Source organism: Onychostruthus taczanowskii, unplaced genomic scaffold (genome assembly GCF_017590055.1).
Source record: "Onychostruthus taczanowskii isolate IOZ18803 unplaced genomic scaffold, ASM1759005v1 scaffold16, whole genome shotgun sequence".
Taxonomy (NCBI): domain Eukaryota; kingdom Metazoa; phylum Chordata; class Aves; order Passeriformes; family Passeridae; genus Onychostruthus; species Onychostruthus taczanowskii.
The window spans coordinates 6467158-6488855 of record NW_024498795.1 but is presented as its reverse complement, the minus strand read 5'-3'; the positions used below and the strand labels follow the sequence as shown (position 1 = coordinate 6488855).

Genomic DNA, 21698 nt, shown 5'->3' with positions numbered 1-21698 from the left:
GAGATAATGCGGTGGCTGTTGTTTTGCTGCTGCCAGTCCCTGGAGAGACCGTTTCCATGAAGTCTTAGCTGCGGGGGGGGGGGACAAAACAACCAAAACGGGCAACGCTATATAGCTCATGACTGGGAAATCGAAATTTCTCCCTAAACGAGGCTTTCTGATAGGAAGAGGCTGGCAGAGGCGTCCCTATAATAAAGCGTGCGAGGAAAGTACTTTGCCGGGCGGGAGGAGAGCTGCCTGGCTGGCTGACAGAGGGGGCGGATCCTGCGCACGGGCGGGCAGCGCCGAGTCGGAGCGGCCCCGGCAGCCGCGGGGCTATTTCAGGAGCCGGGCGGAGGCGGCGGCTGGAGCCGGGGCAGTGATGGGGTTAGCGGCGCCGGTGGGCTGAGCGGGGGGCTTGCAAGCGGAGGGGAAGGCAGCCGGTAAAACACGCCTTTGCCTCGGATGGAGGGGAAAAGGATCGGTTTTTTGGGCTGCATCACAACTTGAGCAGCATCAAGCTGAGCCAGGCGGAGAGGGGAACGGGAGGGGAAAAAGAAGGAGGAGAAGAAGGAGGAGGAGAAGGAGGAGGAGGAGGAGGAGGAGACGGCTGCCACCGGGGGATTTGGGCTCGATTTATTGAAACAAATCAGTGCTCGGGAGAGAGCGGCGAGGAGGAGGAGAAGGTGGGGGTGGGGGGGCAGGAAGAGGGGGATCGAGAAAGAAAAGTGTGAGGGCTGTGGCTGGGAGAAACAGAAGTGATGAGAGAGCGAGCAGGGAGGCTGGAGGAGGCTGCCCGTCCTGTCGCCGCGCCCCGCGGGGACCGCCGCTCCTGCCGCCGCCGGGCGCCCCCGCGGCCGCCGCCGCCTTCGCCCGGCCACCACCACCCGCACGCCGAGAAGAAGCGGCTGCACCGCGCCCCGTCGCCCGCCAGACCCTTCCTCAAGGACCTGCACGCCCGCGCCGCCGCCAAGCCTCCGCCCGCGCCCCCCAAGTCCCCCGGCCTCCCCGCCCGGGCACCCTCGTCGCCGCACCCGGGCGTCCACCAGGAGGCGGCCCCGCCGCCCGGCAAGGGCAGGAAGGCGAAGCGGGGAGCCGCGGCGGGCAGCGGCCATGCGGCGGCGGCGCTGGCCCGCGTCGGCCACACGGACAGCAGCTCCGACCTCTCCGACTGCCCCTCCGAGCCGCTCTCCGACGAGCAGCGCCTGGCCCCGGCCGCCAGCAGCGACGCCGAGTCCGGCACCGGCTCCAGCGACCGGGAGCGGGAGCCGCACGCCGCTCATCCCGCCGCTCATCCCGCCGCCGAGCAGCCCCGCGCCGGCCACGGCTCCGGCCCCGGGCGCGGAGCTCCGCCGGCCCTCGGCTCCCGCGGGGATGCGCTGCCTGCGGCCACGGGCGGGGGGAGAGCCCCGAGCCGCGGGGAGCAGCCGCCGGCAGCCCCGGAGGAGCTGCAGCGGGAGGTGGAGGAGCTGCGCTCGGAGAACGAGTACCTCAAGGTGAGCATCGCCCGCGGAGCCCGGCCTCGGCGGGGAAGGGAAGGGCGGGAGGCGGCAGCGGTAGAAACGCGGCCCCCTCCTGCCCGGGAATGCGGGGACCGCGCTTGGAAGGGGGGAAAGAATATTCGCGCTGCCTGGAGTCACCTCCCATGGGAGCCCCGCGCCCGCTGGACCAAATGCCAAATTTTACCCGCAGGAGAGAAATAGGGGCAGGGAGAACCAGCCGCGCACCTCGGCTCTTCCCCCTCTTCCCCCGCCCCACGAAGCGGGACCGAGGCGCGGCTTAAGGACAGTTAAGGGACTTCAGCGTATGATCGCGGCTCCCTGCAGAGCCCGATTTGTGGGCGCTGGATGAACGTCAGTCCGATGCAACATGTACCGTGGCAATGTTGCGCTTCGTTGACGTGGTGGTAGCTCAGCAAACCCCGACTCTTTTTAAAGCACCGCAAACACTCTACTGGTTAGCAGAACTTTGCTTTCCAGGAACTGTTTTCCTCAGTATCACTCTTTAGGAAAAGCCAAAGGAACAGGTTCCCTCATTTGATGTGGAAAGGATAATAGCATTATGTGCTCTGGTTATTGTGTTACTTTATCACTGGAAAGTGAAGCCACTCGCTGTGAAATACTAATAGAACAACAAGAGCAGCAAGAAATAAGTGTCATTGCATCCTTGTACAGGTAGAAAAGTATATCAGTATGAATCCATCCTCAGAGAAACAGGAAAGCTAAATTCAGGCGAGCTCTGAGCTGGGTTGACCTGTGGGAACCTTTAGTTGGACTTGTACTTACAATTTGATCTTTTGGCAGAGCAAAGAAGGTACATCCATAAAGATCTATAAATAAGATAAACTGAGATAATCCTGTAACCACAGCCACTGTTTGACTCTGCCTCTGGTGAAAACAATCTTTGTTCCCCTTGTTGGAACTCCCTGTTGTCAAGCAAAATAACCATGGAAATCCATGTAAATCTAGGATTCTTACTCGAATAAGAACTGCAGTTTTGTTTATAACTTTGGGAAACAAGAGTGATAAAGATACAGACTAGGCTCGTTAAGGGATTTTGGCTAAGGTACATGAAACAATATTCAGCATAGCAAAAGGGTAGCAGCAGGGGTGCTGCAAGGTTCTTTGCCAGGTCTGGTGCTGCTTAGTGAACTGGAAAAAGGAATGAGCAATGATACAGCAAAATTTTCAGATGACATTAAGTTTTTCTAGCTTAAGTCAAGTCCAGCAAAGATCAGACAGAACTTAATCATAAAGCTGACCCCTGAGGAACGTGTGAAAAATTAAGGCAGAGGATGGTAAATAAATCTTAATATTCAAAATCTTAAGTACTTGGAGGGAATAAGTATGCACTTTTCTGTTTAAGTGTATTGTGTTAACTTGGGAGCATCATGAGAGAAGGAGAAATGAAAATCTGCAAACATTGTTAGATTACAGTGGGAACTGAACAGAGACAAAGAAAATCTGGCAATACTTTATAGAACTGTAGCTGTTACACAGGTCAGTGAGTGTACCTGAAATACTGTGGGCACTGCTGGTCATCTAGAAAAGGATAATACAAAACCAGACCAATAAAAATTATTGGCTTGTAGCGAAGCTTTTATAGCACTCATTGGATGAGATACTACAGTGTGGTAGGGAAATGTAATAGTCTATAAAAAGATGAGCAGCACAGAGAAGCTTTATCACAAGCTTCTGTTTTATTTGACAGCCTAGAAGCTGGAGGAGATGTAGTGAAATCAGAATTGATATGGGAATTGCTTAAGGACTAGCTAACTGGCACTGCCATTAGAAGGCATGAAGTCCAAGAGCATCTTCTGCATTACAGGGTTTGAACAAGTATATGAGTATTATATACTTAAGCCCATTACAAAGTGTGTGTCAAGCTCTCTTTCCTTATATTGAAAATGATTTTTAACTATGAGAAACTGGGGGGGGGGGGGGGGGGGGAGGGGGAAAGAGTGAGTTTGGATTGTCTAGGACAGACCCCTGTTAGTGTGTCCCACCTGAGGAACCCTGTGATCATGGGACCTGGTTGACAATGGCAAGTCTTAGGTGAAGAACTTTATTCTGCTTCATTCCCAATTTTTCACCCTGTGCAACAATGTCTTCAGATCTTTTACCTTGATTTCTTCATCATCTACAGCAGTTGTTTCCTTACACTTTTTTTGATTCAGATTGTGACTTTATCATGTTAAAAGTATTTCTGAGTCTGGAAGGATAGTACAGACTGGTTTCTTTGGTGGGCATGTCCTGGTGCCTGGAAAGCCATGAACTAACACCATTGCCTCTTCTTCTGAGGGAAATGAGTACATTGTCTGCTTTGCTTGGCCACCTTGGTTGTACAAGACCTTGGTGTGTGAGGTCTTAGTTCTGCTCCTCTCTCAAAATGGCTGGAAACAGCCCAGTGGTGCAAAAATTATCAGGAGAATTCCCAAACATTATTCACCTTTCCTTGGAAAACCTTCTAAAAAGTCTGCAAATTAAAACCACATCACTGTCTGAGTTGTTTACTTGTGGGTTTGTTCCATGTGTTTTTTACAATGAAGTTCTCTTGGTTGGCATTGGAGTGAGCTGTGTTTCTCCAGAGGGGGCTAAGGGATAACAGGGATGCTGTCAACTGTAAATAGACAAATGATTAGACAAATCCCAGAAGAAACTGTTAATTTCCTGAGCATGGCCACAAGCCAAATTTTGTGGTTTTCACTCCTCCTTATCCCTCCCTGCAGCTGGAGTGAGGCCCTAAGTGCACATAATAATGTCTTTTTCAGGGAATTTTATCTTTCACATAGGAAGGTCTTTCATGAGTCTGTAACAGGTTATAGATGATACACATACACACACACAGAGACTTAGTGCTAAAGATTACCAGAGATTAAAATGTTATCAGAAAGAAAAAACCCAAAACAAACCCAATCATTTGTTTTTGTTTCTACACATGAAGTATTAGAAAATCTCCCAGAATGCAGAGCAAGCTGCTGTTTCTGCAAACATCTCAGACTTCTTATACCCTGAGCCAGATTTTAACTTGGTATCAAGTTTCCACCTTATGTATTTCCAGGACTTTACCCTAGGTAAGAATTTGGCTCTAGCCATAGCTAACTAGCTGCAAAGCTAAGCCTGTAGGTGAAGTGCATGAGGAGACGTGTTTACATTGAGAAGCCTTTCTTCTACTACTTCTGTGAAGTTTCATCCTTGATTTCAGTTTCATGTATTCCTTGCATGACCTTATTTCAGCTACCTGTGGGGGAAGACTGTAATACTGCAGCAGCATTTTAAAATATATCACTTAGTTGTTGATATCTAAAAAGAGAAAATTTGTCATGGTGCCTGACTCTGCAGGACCAGGAGATCCTTGGTAACTGCTGGTAGTAGATACAGTTTTAGTTATTGCTCGTCAGTCCTGTTAGTAGTAGCAAAACACTGCCTGCACAAATGATTGATTTTCAAGCTTGCTTTAAAGTGTCCAGCACATGGAGAAGTGTCATTCACCGTGTGAGTCCTTGGGAAACTTGGAAAGAAGCCCTTTGTGGTGTAGAGCCCTCTGAAGGGTGAGGAATCTTAAGGAAGAGGGCCCAAATTTTTGCAATTAGACATGTTTTTTCTTTGCCTCAGCCCAACTTTAATTTAGACGGTGTTAATTAAATAAAACTGCTAGCAGAAACAGCAGTAGAGTTTTGGTCACAACACACGCCCTTTTCTCTTTGCACCCTTCATGGCCGTAATGTGAAAGCAGCCTCCTACACGAGGCGTGACACTTCCTACAGCCCTTAAAATAAAACTGGTGCTTTTCTTTACCTGCCCTTCTCTTTGTGCCTGTGTTGGTACAAGTTCAATATGCTGGAAATGCTGCTGCGGTGTAGATTAGCACAGAAAATATACTATCCTGGATTTATTAGATAACTGTCTTTTTTTGGTCTTGCTTTGTCTTTTTTTCTTTCTGTATTTATTTGTAAGTGGCATATTCTGGGTATAAATTGACTAAGGGACCGCTTCAGGCCCTGTGTGCCACTCTGATGAATCTAAACCATGTTAATTTTTGTTTAAAATCACAATGTGTGTTGTATGAGGTTACATTGTATTTCTTTACTCACTCGAAACTGTAGCTCTTCGAGTTGCAGCCTTGCGCTGAACTCAGGGGGAGTAATTCCACCGATTCTTTTATTAACCTGCAGGGATTTCTGGATGTCAAAGGGTTTTGCAGAGCAAAAATGATGCACAGTGACGGCACCAGCTTTTTTTCCGTTTAGTGGGGGTTGCCAGGGTTAGCAGAATAAAGCTCGTCGCACATCCCTGCCTGACGCGCTGCTTTTCCCACCTGGAGAGCGGTGGCCCCGGAGCGAATGGAAGGTGACAGCCCTGCCCGGGGCACAAACCCCAGCTGGCCGGGCTCAGCCGGAGGGACGGTCAGCTGCCAGCGAGGATGTCATTTGGGGGAAGAATAGCGAGGCCATGTGCCTTGCTAGCTCCAGCTGAGCCCCTGGTAGCCCCCTCCCTGCCTGGAGGGGACGAGCTCGGTGATGCACCGGGCAATAGCTTGCCTCGGTGGCCGACAAGAAATGCTATCGGTGATGCCATTGATGAGTGCTCCAACTGCTTCATCAGCCCCAGTCAAGGATAGGTGGCGGAACAATACTGTAGCTAATGCTTGAATGAAGCAGAAAAGCTGCCAGATGCTGCCCTCAGATCCTGCAAAGTTAAACCAGCCCCGAAGTCAACAGGTGTTCACGGTCCTATGACTTTCCAGTTCACATCTTGGCTTGTGCACAAGCTTCAGACACGTTGGATTGGTGCATGACTTGTAAAGCAGTCTGATTTGAGAGCTAAATAATAACATCAGGGGCCCAGGGACTTCGGGTTCATTAACATATTTTGCAAGAGGCAAAAATAATTGTTGTTGCTTTCTTCCCAATCAAAGCCTTTCAGAGCATATTTATCCCTGCTGCAGTTCTGCTGTGAAATGCTATGGGGGATGTGTATATTCCTTAGCAGCAGCAGCAGCAGCATCTCCTACATATAGACGGTTTGAGATATTTAAAACATGAAAACAGAGATTATGTAAAATCACGGTTCATGAATCTTAGATTTAACAAGGATTTTCTAGAAGCTCTGGATTCACCAGTGCAATAGCAGCTACCCCCTGTAACTGCCCCCCTTCCTCCCTTCCCCACTCTCCCCTCATTTGATTTAATTTATATTAAATAACATGCTATATAGAAAAGAGTACTGAGAAAATCTATAAATATGACTTTTGGGTAAATTAATAAACATATTTTTTACACAGACAGTTGAATTTCCTGATTCACTTGCATTTTTCTTAAATATTGTACAATTTATTGATTTTGTATGGTTTTGTCTTCGTAGTTTGCAGGTATTTTCAACCTAAGATATCACTTCTGGATATGGATGTGTTTTAACTCACTGGAACCTAAAGACTTTGCCAGTGTATTCACTGAGTAATGAATTCAATATTCATGTGTCTTTTATGCTGGTTTTTTTGCATGTAATTTCTCCCTAATAATAATTTCCAAGTTTTCTTTGACTCATGGTTGTGTTCCACTATTTAGTGGCTCTGAGAAAAGAGCTTTTTTACTTTAGGCAGTAATTAATCTCAGTGAAGGTAGATCAGCAGGCTGACCTAAACGCAAGTGGTGAAGATGACCCTTCCTCTGTATTTATATGCAGTTTAGTGGTCTTGCTTTGGCCTGCATTTAGTCTGGCCCCTTGAACAAAGCATCCCCATCATGCATATGTTTTAAAGCTGTCCGGAGGACTCAAGTAATGGAGGACATTTGTGGCACGCTTGGAGTGTAGGTCTCTGTTTTATTTTGGAAGGAATCTGTTTCTTGCATGCTCTGTGGACAGTATGAGTGTGCAGTTGGTGGAGATGATTGGAAAATTCATTTTCAAACCTTGTTACAGACCATAACCAGACCGGCTGGGTGGACAGAGCCCATAAGTTATGCAAGTATTCCTGGTCATTTCAGTGGGAATGACTCAGATGAGTATGGGTTACTCAGTGTAGTAGCTGCATGGCCTGGCCTTTTCTCTCTCTTTCTCTCTCTTTCTCTCTCTCTGTCCTTTTTTTTTTTAAAAAAGAATCATAAACAAGGCATATTCCTATAATTTGTTCTTAATCATACTTCATTGTAATTAAATCAATAATAAACAAACATGACATCAGTAAAGGTATTAATGAGATAATGGCTTCTCTTCTGACAGGCAAGTGTTTAATTTGCACAGTACAGACAGAAAATGACCTATCAGTACGTGTTGGGGCTACACAGTGATGGAAGCTGCACACAAGGCTTTCCCCTTCTCAGCCAGTTCACATTTTCTTGGCACACTGACAGGCAAACGGGGCCTCCTGCAGACAGAGAGGCTGTTTGCATGTGGCCCTGAGTCCATACAGCCACCCTGTGACCCTCAGATGGGTAACTCCTATTAGACCCCAAAGAGCTGGCCTTTAGGAACTCATTTGGAACAAGTGAAACCATAAGCTGAAAGGCTCAGGAGCTGGTGGATCTTGGATTTCTACTGCAAATTTGGAAAGAGATGCCAGTTAGAAAACACACCTCCATTCATTTTTTCTGATGACCAGGGTAACATAGGGAAAGAAAAGCAGTTTAGCTTTTCCTAAATTATATTCCTTTTTGCAGGACTCTCTGCCTCGTGCTGTTCTTACTGAAAGTAATAGCATAATTACCATTAAATTAAAAGGGATCAAGAGGAGGCTTTCATCCCCTTCAGGAATGCAGAGCAAAGTGAAGCTTCTGATGCCAGCACTTAACCTCCCAATTTCAATTGCCACTTTGGAGTGCTGGAGCAGGTCCTCCCTGTTTAAGGAAGGGAACAGCTCTCCATTTGTAGATGGACAAAGAGGGATGGCTGCTTTCTTGTCTGTTTGTTTTAATTACTTTTAAGTACTTATTCTGATCTCTTTCTTCAGTTTTACAATATTAAAGTCTACAGTATGAAGCTCAATACTTCCTGGGAGAAAGAGCTTTAATTCTAACTCACAATAATAAGAGTAATAAGAACAATAGGTTTTAATAAAGTCAAGCTTATCTGTTATTTCCATCTGCCTTGCAGCCAGAGCATCCCTTTTTTTGCAAACCACCACGCTGAGAATTTTGGCTTTGCTACATTTACCTTTGATTTCACAAATGATTGACATGTTTTCCTTCAAAGCAGTAGTTTGCCAGTTTAGTAAGTAGGACCATCATAGTTTCAGTTGTAATTTCCCCTTCCATAGGTCTTTAACTTATGTTCCTTCATTGTCTGTGCATGGATCACTTTAGAAGAGGAGTTAAAGCTGTTCTGATTTTCCAGGTGCAATCGTAACAGCTGTGACTTAGGATCTTTCACCATACAGTTTCAGTGTCCACAGCAGAATCACAAGTACTTGCCAAGAAGAATAAACTGTTAGGAAATTAAAGCATCTACACTTGTCACTGGCCTTGTGACCTGTATTGAAAACAAGATTGTGTCTTTATTGTAACTAAAGTTAAGTTTTTATGGTTTGGTTTAAGATTATCCCAGTATCTATAATTGTGTGCTGACTGACATACAAAATCTGAGCCAGATTTTCCAGAGGTGACATGATCCTCTCTATATATTTATTATATAAAAATAGGACTTCATGTTGCTATTCAAAAAGATTTAATCTGTCTGATTTAATCTGGTTCTTTTCCTCTCTGGGCTGGACAGACTACATAGGATCAAGCCCCAAGCACTGCAGCAATACAGCAGAATATGGGCTGATGCTGCATGCAGCCTGTGCAGTGAGGTTTCTGCTCCTTATACAGTCAAAACTGTTTGTGGTCTCATGTTGCCTCGTTTTGAGGCTCATCCAAAGGGTGCTCTATCTCTAAATACAAGAAGTCAGGACACAGTTTGATTTCTGTGTGAAAATTTTGGGAGTAGAAAAGGAATTAATTGTAGAAAAGAAATTGTGTCAGTCAAAAATATCAGAGGAGAACTGCATGAGATTTTAAAGTACAACTTCCTTCATTATTTTCTAAGTTTTAATTTATCTGCAAACTTAAAGAGAAAAGCAAACTTTGTATTTATAACCAAAACCAGAGGCAAGCATAACACAAAAAATCCCCAAATAAACAAAAACATACTGCAAAGAAAAAAACAAAACAAAAATACAACCAACCAACCAAACAAAATAAAACCCCACAACATTGCCTTACAAAGTCATAGTTGTGCTGATAATGGAGATGGAGAAAACTTCGGAAGTTAAAGACAGTTCTATCTCCTGAAACATAACTCATGTCAATGATTGCAACTCTTTGAGGAAATTCTTTGTTGTGAGGAAAGATATTGGTTTGAAGTCTCCAACAGAGACAGATTGACTTTTACAGCTGGGAGAATTCTCATGCCCACAGATGGGATTTGGAAATATTCAGTTTCAATGGGTTGAGTGTTTCAGGGGCTGGGTTGTTTAAAATTATGTGAGGTTCACTTTCCAAATTTGGTTGCAATAAATGCTTTGAAATAAAATATTGTTTATTATTTGTCTTTAGAAACCAACCAAATTTACGACCAACAAAACCTGATGAAGATAAGAAGGAAGTTTAAGAGATGAGCAATGACATTATAATTGCAGGCTACTTTATACATGAAAGCCATTGCTTAGTTCTTAAATGTAAACAGCAGATTATAAACCAGATCACATTAATTTGTTGATGACAGTTGTTTTTCTTTATTGTGGAGCTGTGTTTCAGAATTTTAATTTACAACCAAATTACTAATCTAACATTAGCATTCTGAAGATGACATTAAAAAGTTAATTGAACTTAAATCTAGTTGAGGTAAATTCAGCACCTGAGTCTGCAGACAACCCTTAAGAAATAACTCTGGTCCTGTTCATTCCACTGAGCTGTGTTAGCTCTGGCTGGTAAAGACTCTACTTTTGGTATGAGTACCTTAACCAAAATACCTCAATAATAAGCTGATAATGCACAAGTGTACTCCCTTTCTTAGTTTCAAAAGCCACTGCTACTCTCTAATCAGTTTCTAAAACCTTGACATTTTCTTCTGCATCTCTTATCTTCACTGTGTAAACTTTTACATTACCGCTTGAAAGTGTCTATAAATGTGAAGTGTAGTGATAAGTGTGTACACAGGAAAGAAAAGCAGGTCTCATTCCCAATCCAACCAAGCATGCATTGCTATGCTTTTCTTTTTAAAAATATACATCATTTATCAAAACTTCACCCGTGCGTCGGCTGTAAACTGGCCAGAGTATTTGGCTGTGTCCTGAGGAGGAGTAGATGGAGCCTGAATCCTAAATTGTTTTGAAATAGTCCTGCTGGGTTTGGTCTGCAGAGCTCATTTGCTTCGTTGAAGTCAGCTGTTTGTGCTTAATTAATGTATTTGGAACTTCTGAGGATGTTATTGCTGCAAGGGTAACCTCAATGACTGTGCTCACACTACTCCTTTCCAGGCAGTGTATGGTGTGAGCATGATCCAGCTCACTGGGGAGTAACCCTTGAGTTTATCCATCCACACAAATATCCTGATCCTGCCCCTGTCCCAGAGAGACTGTGGGACTGGATGCTGCTGCAGCAGAAATCTGAATATATTGAGAATGTACAGTGACAGGGTGGGCTTGTGAGATCTGGGGAGAATGGTGTAGGGTCCTGAGTGGGCTGTATTGGTGGAGCAAAGCCTCACTGGTGAGCCCAGAGCTGTAATTTTGGAAATAACAGGCCTTGTGCGTACCCAAAATTTATGCTGGCTCAACTAATTGAAATTAAACAATAACTGTGTAAATACTGGAGTTTTTATACATGGATGGGATTTTGGTAAGAATATCGCTGTAATTCTAATATAAATGAGAAGGCTAAAGAGCCCATCAACCCACCTTCCTTTGGTCAGGACTGAGCTCAGGGACAAGACCTGCCCTGCATTTGTTATCAAAGCTCCAATGAAGCAAGGTTAATATGTCAGTCTGGTTATGCCATGGGAAGGGGAGTGGTTGAGAGGACTTCAGGAGAGTGTTCTTGCAGGGACTGGACAGGGATGGTTCAGCCAGGGACAGGGGGGAATTTGTCAAGGGTACTGACTTCATAGCAGTGCTCTCTTCACCTGAGACAAGTGTGAAATATTCTCTGGCCACCCTTGGAATTTCAAGTGTGAAATAGTCTCCAGCCATCCTTGGTATTTCTAGAATGATTTACAGATCTGAAGTGGGGTTACAGCACAGCTAGTCCCAGTACAAGTTCTCCTGGAGTCTTATTTAAGCAAAGTTTTCCACAGAAAATTTGGTTTTTATACTATCAAATACAATTTTAGGGAAACCAATTAAAAAAGAATTAGTTAATTTCAAATATTCTCCTCCTGCCTATTTTTCTTGATTTTTTCCCTCTCAGTTTTGTTCAGTTTGTAGAATCATTTTTTTTTCTCTCATGCAGTAGTTTAATACTTTGTATCCCTCTGCCTGGAAGACCTTTACAACAGTTCTAGCTTTGGAACTTCAGTCACACAGGTATTAAACCAATGGCAATGATAGAGCTTATCCTGTTCATCTGTAAATCTTTAATCTGACTTTAGAGAGCAAGTGCTACACATGGTACAACATGGAACTGGGACAGTTCATGATGCCCAGAAAAGAACGAGCAGGTTATTCCCACGGGCACAGGTTTTGTTTTGTTGCTGTGGTCCTGTTATTGAGATGTGTGTGCACACAACAAAACTTCCCTTTTTCCCGCACACAATCCACGTGTCATTACGCCAGTGCACAGTGTTAGGCTCAGATGGGACAGCATTTCCATGTGCAGCATTGCAGTATTTCATGTAGGAGACTTTTTTTCCTAAAAAAATTCATTTTTAGGAGGTGTTGTTTGTTAAAAAGGTGTACCACACAGAGATGTTGAGGTGCTTGATTAAGTAGGTTTACTGTTGTCTAAGAAAAGCAAGGAATCAGTTTAAATGGTGGTAAAGTATTGTGCAATTTTACTTTTAACATGAGATTGTAAAATATAGGTTACCAGGTTCAGGAGACATGAGCATCTGGTTTGTTTTTAATTATCAAAGCAGTTGAAAGAAATATGACAAGTATTCATTAATTTAGTTCAGCATAATTACTCAGCGTTGGGTTAAAACTTCTGTTCCTGTGGCTTCTGGAGCTGCGTGTTGCAGTCTGTACCATTTCATTAATGTGGTATCCTAGCGAGCATGTTTCCTATTTTGCTCCCATGGGTGAGATTTAGAGGTATGATGGAGCACTGTTTTGACTTCTCACAGGATGAGCTGGATGAACTTCGGGCTGAAATGGAAGAAATGCGTGACAGCTATTTAGAGGAAGATGTTTACCAGCTGCAGGAACTCCGGCGAGAGCTGGACCGGGCAAACAAGAATTGCCGCATTCTGCAATATCGTCTCAGGAAAGCTGAACAGAAAAGCTTGAAAGTTGCACAAACAGGCCATGTGGATGGAGAGCTCATTAGGAGCCTGGAACAAGATTTAAAGGTGGGTTGAGAGATTCATATTCACAGCAAAAGAGAGCAGACTGTGATGTGGCTCTCTGCAGTGGAAGTGAGGGTGACACATGAAACAAGCAGTAGTTCTCCAAACGTCACAACCAATTTCCTTCTGCTGTGGTGGAGAACAAATACTCAGCTCATTGCCATAAAAAGATGTGTCAGTGAGTAGAAAAACATGTGTTCAGATTCAAAATGAAAGAAATACATTCAAGTTGCATTTCTGCATTTGAAAGATTTAAAGGGTCTTGATTTACTGGTTTTACTGAAAACCTTAGCTTTGCAATACCGTGTAAACAAAACCTGATATGCTTTTCCCAGTTCATGCTGTTTCCTTCCTTTTCACTTCTTGCTTATGCAAAGTAACTGGGAAAAAATAGTCTAAGTTGCATTTCTTAGTGTCTAGTGAGTTACTTGTAAGAGGAACAGTGTTATAATATTTTTGCAGGGCAGATAGAGAATCAAAATGCTCATTCCCTACAAACACAAATACCTGTCAAAATTATATTCATACTGAAAGAGTTTTTGTATCTTTCAGAAATGCTTCCATCAAGACCAAGTAAATCTTTGTGTAGACATGATGTTTATCTAGCTTTACTCCTCTTTCTTGGTATTGCTATCTTGTAGCTGTTTTTAAAATATCTTCTGTAGAGAGGGACTGCTTGCAACTAGAATGATTAAGAATATTGTTCTTAAAAATGCAAAACATAAAACCTTCTGAAACCAGAATGATTTGTTGTCAGCAGTGGAAATGAGAGTAACATATCAAGTCATCAAACCTTTTAAAATGTCAGATCTAATTTTTTTCTGTTATGATGGAAACCTAATTATAACCTTATAACAATAGCAATGATACATTACTCAGTAAAAATCGTGTGCCTAGATTTCAATGAAAGAGATATTGAGTGTTTTTATTACTGACTTCTTGTAATTCCATAATTCTTTGTGTTGTATGATGTATCACCTTTACAAATGTTTTTGGAGTAAATATCTATTCTTCTTAGGCTGGGCTCAGAAAACCTAATCTAGCATATATTTCTGTGCTTTCATATCACTCTTGCCTAGTTGTGATTGCTGCTAGAGCAGCAGGTTTATGTGGCTGTGACTGCTGCACACGCTGCTTTGATCGATGGCCCATCAGCTTTACAGCACAATTCCTTGTCTTTGCCTTTATCTGTGTGATGTGCTGGGACTTTGATGGGCAGCTTTGGTGCCTGCTTGTTTCCTCCTGCTGCTCATGACATTGCCTTAGCATAAGGTGGAGAGGGAGCTGGAGATGGGTAATCAAATATATTTTCATTCTGGATTCCTTTATTAGAAATGAATATTCATTTTGGTACTTGGAAGGCTTGGAGTGTTCCATCAACAGTGTCATAATTGAATTAAAAATCTCTTGGCTGCCTAGGGCTGCGATATGCTCCTTACTGTAGGAGACATACCATAGCTTTTGCTGATCATGGATGATCTTCATGCATTTGTGCTCTTTTGACCAGGTAGCCAAAGATGTTTCTGTCAGACTGCACCATGAGCTGGAGAGTGTGGAGGAGAAACGAGTTAAAGCAGAAGATGAAAACGAAGTCCTTCGGCAGCAAATCATTGAGGTGGAAGTATCCAAGCAGACGCTGCAAAATGAGCTGGACAAGTTAAAAGAGGTAAGCAATTGTCAGAAAAACCATGCAGAGCATGGGGTTAGAATAGAAATTTTGCAAAGAGGTGTCTTAGATTGATTCTTACATGAAATGCTTGCTAATATTGCTTGTACAATTGCCCCAAAGGTCTCTCCATGTCCCAGATAGGTCATCGGTAATTGAGAATCAATAGAGATGTAGATGAGTGATGCTCCACTTTTTGTCTGGGGCTTCTCACAGGGCTTCTGTCCCATTTTAAACTGTCTCCTTAAGAACTTTCTTCCTGCTGGAGCAAAACCCTTTCTGATTTGATTCCAGCTAGCTCTGGCTGTTCTTTACACAGACTGGGACTTCCACCTACTTGAAAGTCAAATGAAGTGTGCATGATTTGTCTCTGAGAGCAGGGTTCAGATAGGTAAGCTGCTGTTTTGGCTGGTACTCCTCAGTGGTGATGGTGGTGGAGCCATCAGCATGAGCTGGGCAGCCGGAGTGTGGTCTGTAAAGTATAAATAACACTGCACTTCAGACACAGAAATGCTGTCTCTTGAGAAAAGGGATCATTTCAACTGGTGCTGACACAGAGTCATACTGGGGGAAGTGATGATCCTTGGAAGCAAGTGAGCTGAAGAGCAGGGGACCATAAAGGGAAGCCAAATACTAAGCACAGCTCTTTGCTGGAGCCTACATCCCAATCTGCAGTGGTATTTCTGTTCCTTTAACAGTACAGCAGATTGGCAGTTCACAGCCCCTGCTCTGTTTTAAACCAGATTGAGATAGAGCATTTAAAAGTAATGAGCTAAGACATTTATCCTCTGAGCCCTGGTCAGATTTAGAGAGCTGGTGCAATTATGTGTTATTTTAATCTTTCCAACATTACTTGTGAGTCAACTGGCACAAATCCTGGCTCAGTCTTATAAGGACAGCCCCTGTTTAATTTCTCTGTGCGTTTGAGTTATGAGTAGTCCAGTGCAGGAGATGTGGAGTGTTTGTACCTAACAGAACAGATCATCAGCTGGTACACAAATCAGTGTGGCTTAGATTACTTGTGAACCTGACACAAAAGATAAAGTCTGCATGATGTTTTAGCTTTCTTCTCCTTTCTCAATGTTATTTGTGAATGCTGTGCTAAGTGGACATGATACCATGTTACAGGGCCTGCAGTCTCTGCTCTGTAAAAAAATGCCATCTCATCAACAGTACCTAATTTATTGCTTGTTGTTGATTAACATGCAGGCCCACTGGGTACTGCTTGATAGTCTTGGGGTTCAAGCAGAAACTAAATTGTGGGTGAGAAGTGAGGGAAAAAATGGTCCAGCAGTGCTGAAGGCTCAAGCTAGCGCTAACCAGGCTGAATTTACCTTGCTGCTTAGATTGCTGCAGCCTAGCTGTGCTGGGAAGCGCTGCTAAGTCAGCTGTCTCTCTGCTGGATTGCAAGATGAGGTGAATGCACCCTTACTTTGTATGTATTCCTTGCCCGTAAGGGGCAAAAGCTGGAGGGGAGCTAGGGAAAAGGAGAGATAGCAGGTAGAATGATGGGATGCATTAATGCTGATCTGGAGATAAAGCAGGGCATAAGAGGGATCATGAGATGTAGTAGTAGTAGTAGTAGAGACAGTCTGGTTTTGCATGCCATGAGTTGTGGTTTCTCTGGCAGTCACAATTTCACAAGGTCACTGGAGGTGAGAAGATGAGGTTGGAGTCCTTGGCAGGTCACACAAGGACAGATGAGCCAAAAGCTGGAGAAACACAGCTACGCATGTGTCACATAAGTGTGTTTGCAGTGTTGTTGACATTGCTAAAAAAAAAAATTCTTCATTCAAGATGTGTTCAAATAACTACCAGAAGTGGCACCTCCTTAGGAACATTTAATGTGTGCAGGGAATGTATTATAGACGTGCCAGTGGGAAAGCTGGTTCTTTATATATCAGGACAAAAGTGAGCCCAAAGCCATGTAGCGTCTTCCCAGTCCACCCTGACTCTGCATCTTGTCTATCTAAGGGCTGACAGTTACAAGGAGCATTTTCCTATCTGGTCCTGGAGCGTTGCCTGAGACTCAGTTAGACAGTGTTCACTCTCTGATATAGCTTCCTGCAACCATATGCTCATTCTCTGTAATATCCTTGACTGTTCTCTATCACTGGATCAACAGAACGGCTTTCTCCCATCTATGTTCATATTTATTGCTTAATTCAGTGCTCGCTTCTGCTTTGGCGTGCCGTGCAATTCCCTCGGCTCCCATTTCTCACTGCAGTAGATGGCATATATGTTGATTATCTTTAATGTATTTTGCATGCTGAAATACCTTTAGGAATTGTACATGTCTCTGAAAGCACTCTTTCTTTAAAGCCACCTTTGGTGTTTATCATAATCTTTCGAAGAATTTCTAACATTTATTATGTTTAGTTCTGTTTTTTTCTTGGGTTTTTTTTTTTTTTTTTGCACCAATACCTGTTTTGATCTCCTGTGATATTTTCCACAGGACTGTTTGGGTATATGGGCTTGTTCTATCTAAATAAAATGTTTATTTCCTTAAGAAAGAAACCTTACAGTTTTAACTGGCAATTTTTTTTGCCTCCTACTGAACATGTAGTTTCAAGTTGTTTTATTAAGTACATATGAGAGGCACTTTCCTCTCTTGTCACTAAAAAATATTTCTCAATGTGTCTTACTGTGAAAATAATCCTTCACGGTCCTCTCCTCTCCTCTCCTCTCCTCTCCTCTCTCCCTGTGCATTGCTGCTAATGCACTTCCCTCCCCAGTCCCAGGTGCTTCTGGATTCCCATTCCATGACACATTTTCAGAAGCTTTTGCATAATCTACCAAAACAGAATCTAAGCCCTTGTTCTGTTCTAGTATCTGCCAAATGCTCCCCATCAACAAAATATTCCGATTTTCACTGATTATTTCATTGTGGAACTCTCAGATAACTGGTGAGTCCCTTGTAGGTTTTTAGGATGCCACCTCCTTCTTTCCCTTTGTCTTTTTCTTTTTTTCCATAAATGTGCTCCATCCCACCAGCCTTTTGCTGCATTTCCTGTGTTTTGAGCTAAGATATGAGTTGATAAGAATATTTAATGAATGCTTGTGAATTTTGTCTGATTCCTATGTCTTCCAGTTAGACATTATTCTTCTCTGAATGTCTTCATCAGTATCCTGGCATTCACTTTGCTTACTCATGCCACTGTATTTCCCTTTTTGCTTTCAGTTCTCTTAGCCAAAAGATAATATAGTTCTTTCCTTTCCCATAATACTTCCTATTTTTTTTTGGATTTTACTCGTTTATCACTGATCATCATCTGCTACTCTTGCCTGAAATGCTGTCACTGATTCTTTTGAAGATACTTCTTTCATTGGTTAATAATGTTTTCTCACTGAATGTTTTTTTAACTTTACTGACTGCAGCAAGATCTTTTTTTTTTTTCTGTCAGTCTTCTCTAGCTGCTGAAGCACTGTGGTTCATTAATTTTTTTCCATGATTACACTCACCTACTTTTTCATTTTTCATTTTTCAAATCTCGCCTTTCTATCCTTTTTACTGTGAACATTTCAACTGGTTTTGCAGTACCCTTTGATACCTTTTTCTGTGGCATTCTCCATCAGAGCTGCAGAGTTTTCCTACTGCTGCGAACACTTCTTTTTAACATCCTGGGATGTTTGTGTCCCTTCTAGGAATTTGCTAGGATTTTCTGTGACTTAACAAAGCTGCTTCCTCCTTACAGCTTTGGAAGCAAAGGCAGTGTGCCCTCACAGATTTGATAAGAACACATATCCCTGCCAAGGTTTGCTTGCTTTTTCCTCATGTTGTCTGGGTTATTAACATTGCCATTTGAGTCAGCAGGCTGCCAGGACAGAAAAAAATGACTCCATCACTAACAAATTACCTCAGCAACATCCCTGCAGCTGTCATTTCCCCCTTCCTAATATCCTAATGCACCTCATGAGAAATTTTGGTGTGTATTAAGAATTTTTCTCAATCAATCAACCAGAAAGCATTCAGAACACTTTTATTCCTCAAAGTTTACTTTCCTTTGCAGCAATGCAAAGCCCTTACCAATTCTCTTCTGAGCATCTACAAATCAGAACTTCTCTAAAAGACTTGAAAATAGCAAGTGGATTTTCTTTGAAAACTCAACTTCTCCACTCGACATCTAATTCACCCCAAACTTCATTTCTTTGGAGCCACCCGGGCATCTTGAAGGAACTTCTTCCTTATCCTTTCTCAGGAAAATACTTCACAAAAGGATGATCTGTTTTTAGTCTAAGTGTAAACAACTAGGAAATCATGCTTGGCAAGTGTTGTTTGCAGCTGCTAAATGTGTATTTTCCCTTTGTCTGGTTTTGTTGTGGTGAGCCAGGGTAGAGAATGAGGCAGAGCTGTGGCAGCCCTGACACTGCTGGGGATGGGCAGCCCCGTCAGAGCAGACAAAGAGGGGAGGAATAAGGTCAGGGGCAGCAGCTGCTGGAAGATTTGATGTGAGTACTGTGAAATGGGCTAGCAAGAAATGAATGAGAATTGTGTAACTGGGAAGAAAGGGGAATTTACTGGTTGTGTGTTGGTCGTACTGAGCAGGTGACAGTCTTTCTTGTGGCCACTGAAAGCAGAAGGACCAGAGTGGGAGCAACTGGAGGTGTTGCTTTCTGTCTTGCAAGGACCTCTGCTGTAGCAGCAGCCTCCCATGTGATACTGAAGTTTTCTTGGCCAGCTCCTAACTTTAGTTGAAATGCTTCAAGCCCTTCAGGTTGTTGGGACTGTCAGAGACCCAAGTGCTGTTCCCTGGGCATCTTCACTCAGGAAACCATTCCAGCTGACAGAGGGCTATGGGTGAAGCTCATGTTCAGTGGTGTTTTTACAAAAAAGAGTAGAGGCAAAAGGCAAGAAATCCTGTTTCCATTCATTTCTGCTGAAGAGGGAAGAAGTACAAGTCCTCTCTGGCCCATAGTAATGCCTCCAACGTGTCTCTTCAGGACACGGACTGAAATGGGAACCAGCACCTACTGTAAATGGGCTTTCCCAGGTTACCTGTGGGCTTTTTAGGGCAGTGACTTCTATAAATGCTCTTTCATCCAAGAGCTTTTCTTGCTTTGGATGGTGTAATGCTTAAGCTTATTCCCTGCTCCTCCCCTGCAGCACCTGATTTTTGAGGCACTGTTCAAGAACTGCTGCTTTTAACAGTCAAAGAAAATTTTCTGTTAAAATATTTGTTAAAACAGAGTGAAAACCTACATTCAGAAGCTTATAAAAATGATAGAAATATATCAGCTAAGTTGAAAAGTCTTTCAGACATATTGTTTTGAGACAAGTTTTGCTCCAAAGTGCAAGTGCAGTACTCTGTTTAACATCAATAGAGGTGGAGTGCATTTTGCTCATGGAGGAATTCAGCTCTATAAGAATAACATAGCAAAATGAAATCTGGAGGTTGCTGTGTGTGAAATCTGGAGCTGAGTGTGACAGTGATTTTCATTGCCATGAACCTCGTAAGTAGGACAAAACACATGCTGCATGTGTGTAAAGTGTGATTATTCCAAGCTGAAATCACATTTCTGTCTTTTTGCTCTGGTATAAATACAAAGCTGGTGCGAAGTGGTACATAAGTGCTAAAGAATTTTTTTGGTTATTATTATTTATGAAAACACACTTGTTTGCATAAAACATTACCCTATGTTTTCATTAGCTAGGAATTTATACATATTTATTAAACTGGCACATAATGTTTTTCAGACATTTTTCAAAAGAAATTTACTCACAGAAGTAGGGATATGCTGTGAAAATTCCTTAATTTTTGTAATACATTACCTTTTTTTTAGCTATCAGTGAGTTTACCTGAAGGGAAATTTATGAGGAACAGGACAGGATTCAAGTAACACTAAAAGGACTAAGCAAGAACGATATGTTGACTCAATAACCCTGTTTAGAATTTAGTGCTTGTGACAGTTTTAAGTAATGAAGTCCTATGCAATAATCATAACTAAACCCATTAACTGAATGAAAGTTTTACCACAGCACCATTTTGTATCCAGTATCTTTTTTTTTTCACTGTGATAAATAATAAATTTGTACCTACCCACAGTGAATTATTTATACTTGTTATGGCATTTGAGGAACTGTAGAGAGAGTGAAATGCTCCTTCTTAGTAGGAGGCCATGCATGGGGATGGACCTCTCTGGACTCAAAAACCACAGTAGTTAGGAAGGAAACTCAGTAGCATGATTTTTTTTTTAAGTTATTGTATTATACATCTTCTAATGCACTGTCCCCATTTATTTTTAGAAATTTAAAAAAAATCTTTAAACTGAAGGACCCCTCACATTTTCCAAATATTTTGTGCCACTCTCTTATGTTATAAATGCTCTTCCTGAGCAGTATCTATATCTGAAATTAAGATTTATGATTTAACAAATAAGTTGCCACCAAGCTTCATTAGTCTTTATTTTCTAGGCATTTGCTATCTGTCCAGACTGGCCAGCAATCATCTGACACTACTTCCCAATCCTATTACAATTTTTGAAGTGAGTGATTTTGAGATAAAGTAACAGTGATTCTGCTGATCAGATCCAGAGATCCGTCTCATGCAAAATCTCTTCTCTTCTGTTACTCAGCCTGAGTTTCTCATTCCAGGCATGGGCTTCTGCTGACTCACCCCCTTCATTACTCCCAAATACTTTGAAGAACCACAACTGGCCTTTGCATATGGAGAAATTATGTTTGGCTGATGGCATTTAAAGCAGGAAAAATGACCTGCCATAGCTGCATGACTGTCTAGATACCGGTTAGTTATAAGGAAACCTTCTTTGTATGATAAATTAAATTTCTCTGTGCTCCATTGATAACTCATTTTTCTTACTACATAGCGGAAGCCTTTTTGTAACTTTTTCAATAGCAGAGACTGGCACGGAGAAGTTCAAATAGTGTATCAGTCTTCCCATCCTCCACCCAGTTACCAAAAATAATCCTGCTGTCTGTCACATGGGCTTCAGCAGTGACAGTGCAAACAAACTGTAGTCTCTGTGACATTTTAATTTGAAAAATACCTTCTTTTCTTTTCATTCCATCCCTTAATATATCCTAACATAATTAAAGGTTTTCTTCAGCAAACCCT

General features: G+C 42.6%; 1 protein-coding gene across 9 annotated transcripts in view; it reads left to right on the top strand.

The window, feature by feature from the left end:
* Positions 1–225: 225 nt before the first annotated feature.
* The window catches only part of MTCL1 (microtubule crosslinking factor 1), a 101664-nt gene continuing 80191 nt past the window's right edge, over positions 226–21698 (top strand). For 8 of the 9 annotated variants that reach the window (XM_041399438.1, XM_041399435.1, XM_041399436.1 and 5 more), the window contains exons 1-3: positions 226–1475; positions 12738–12962; positions 14467–14625. In XM_041399438.1, the coding sequence (XP_041255372.1) occupies positions 741–1475; positions 12738–12962; positions 14467–14625 (1119 nt within the window). In that variant the 5' untranslated portion in view covers positions 226–740. The remainder of the gene's footprint in view (positions 1476–12737; positions 12963–14466; positions 14626–21698) is intronic. The other variant, XM_041399441.1, reaches the window with a different exon arrangement.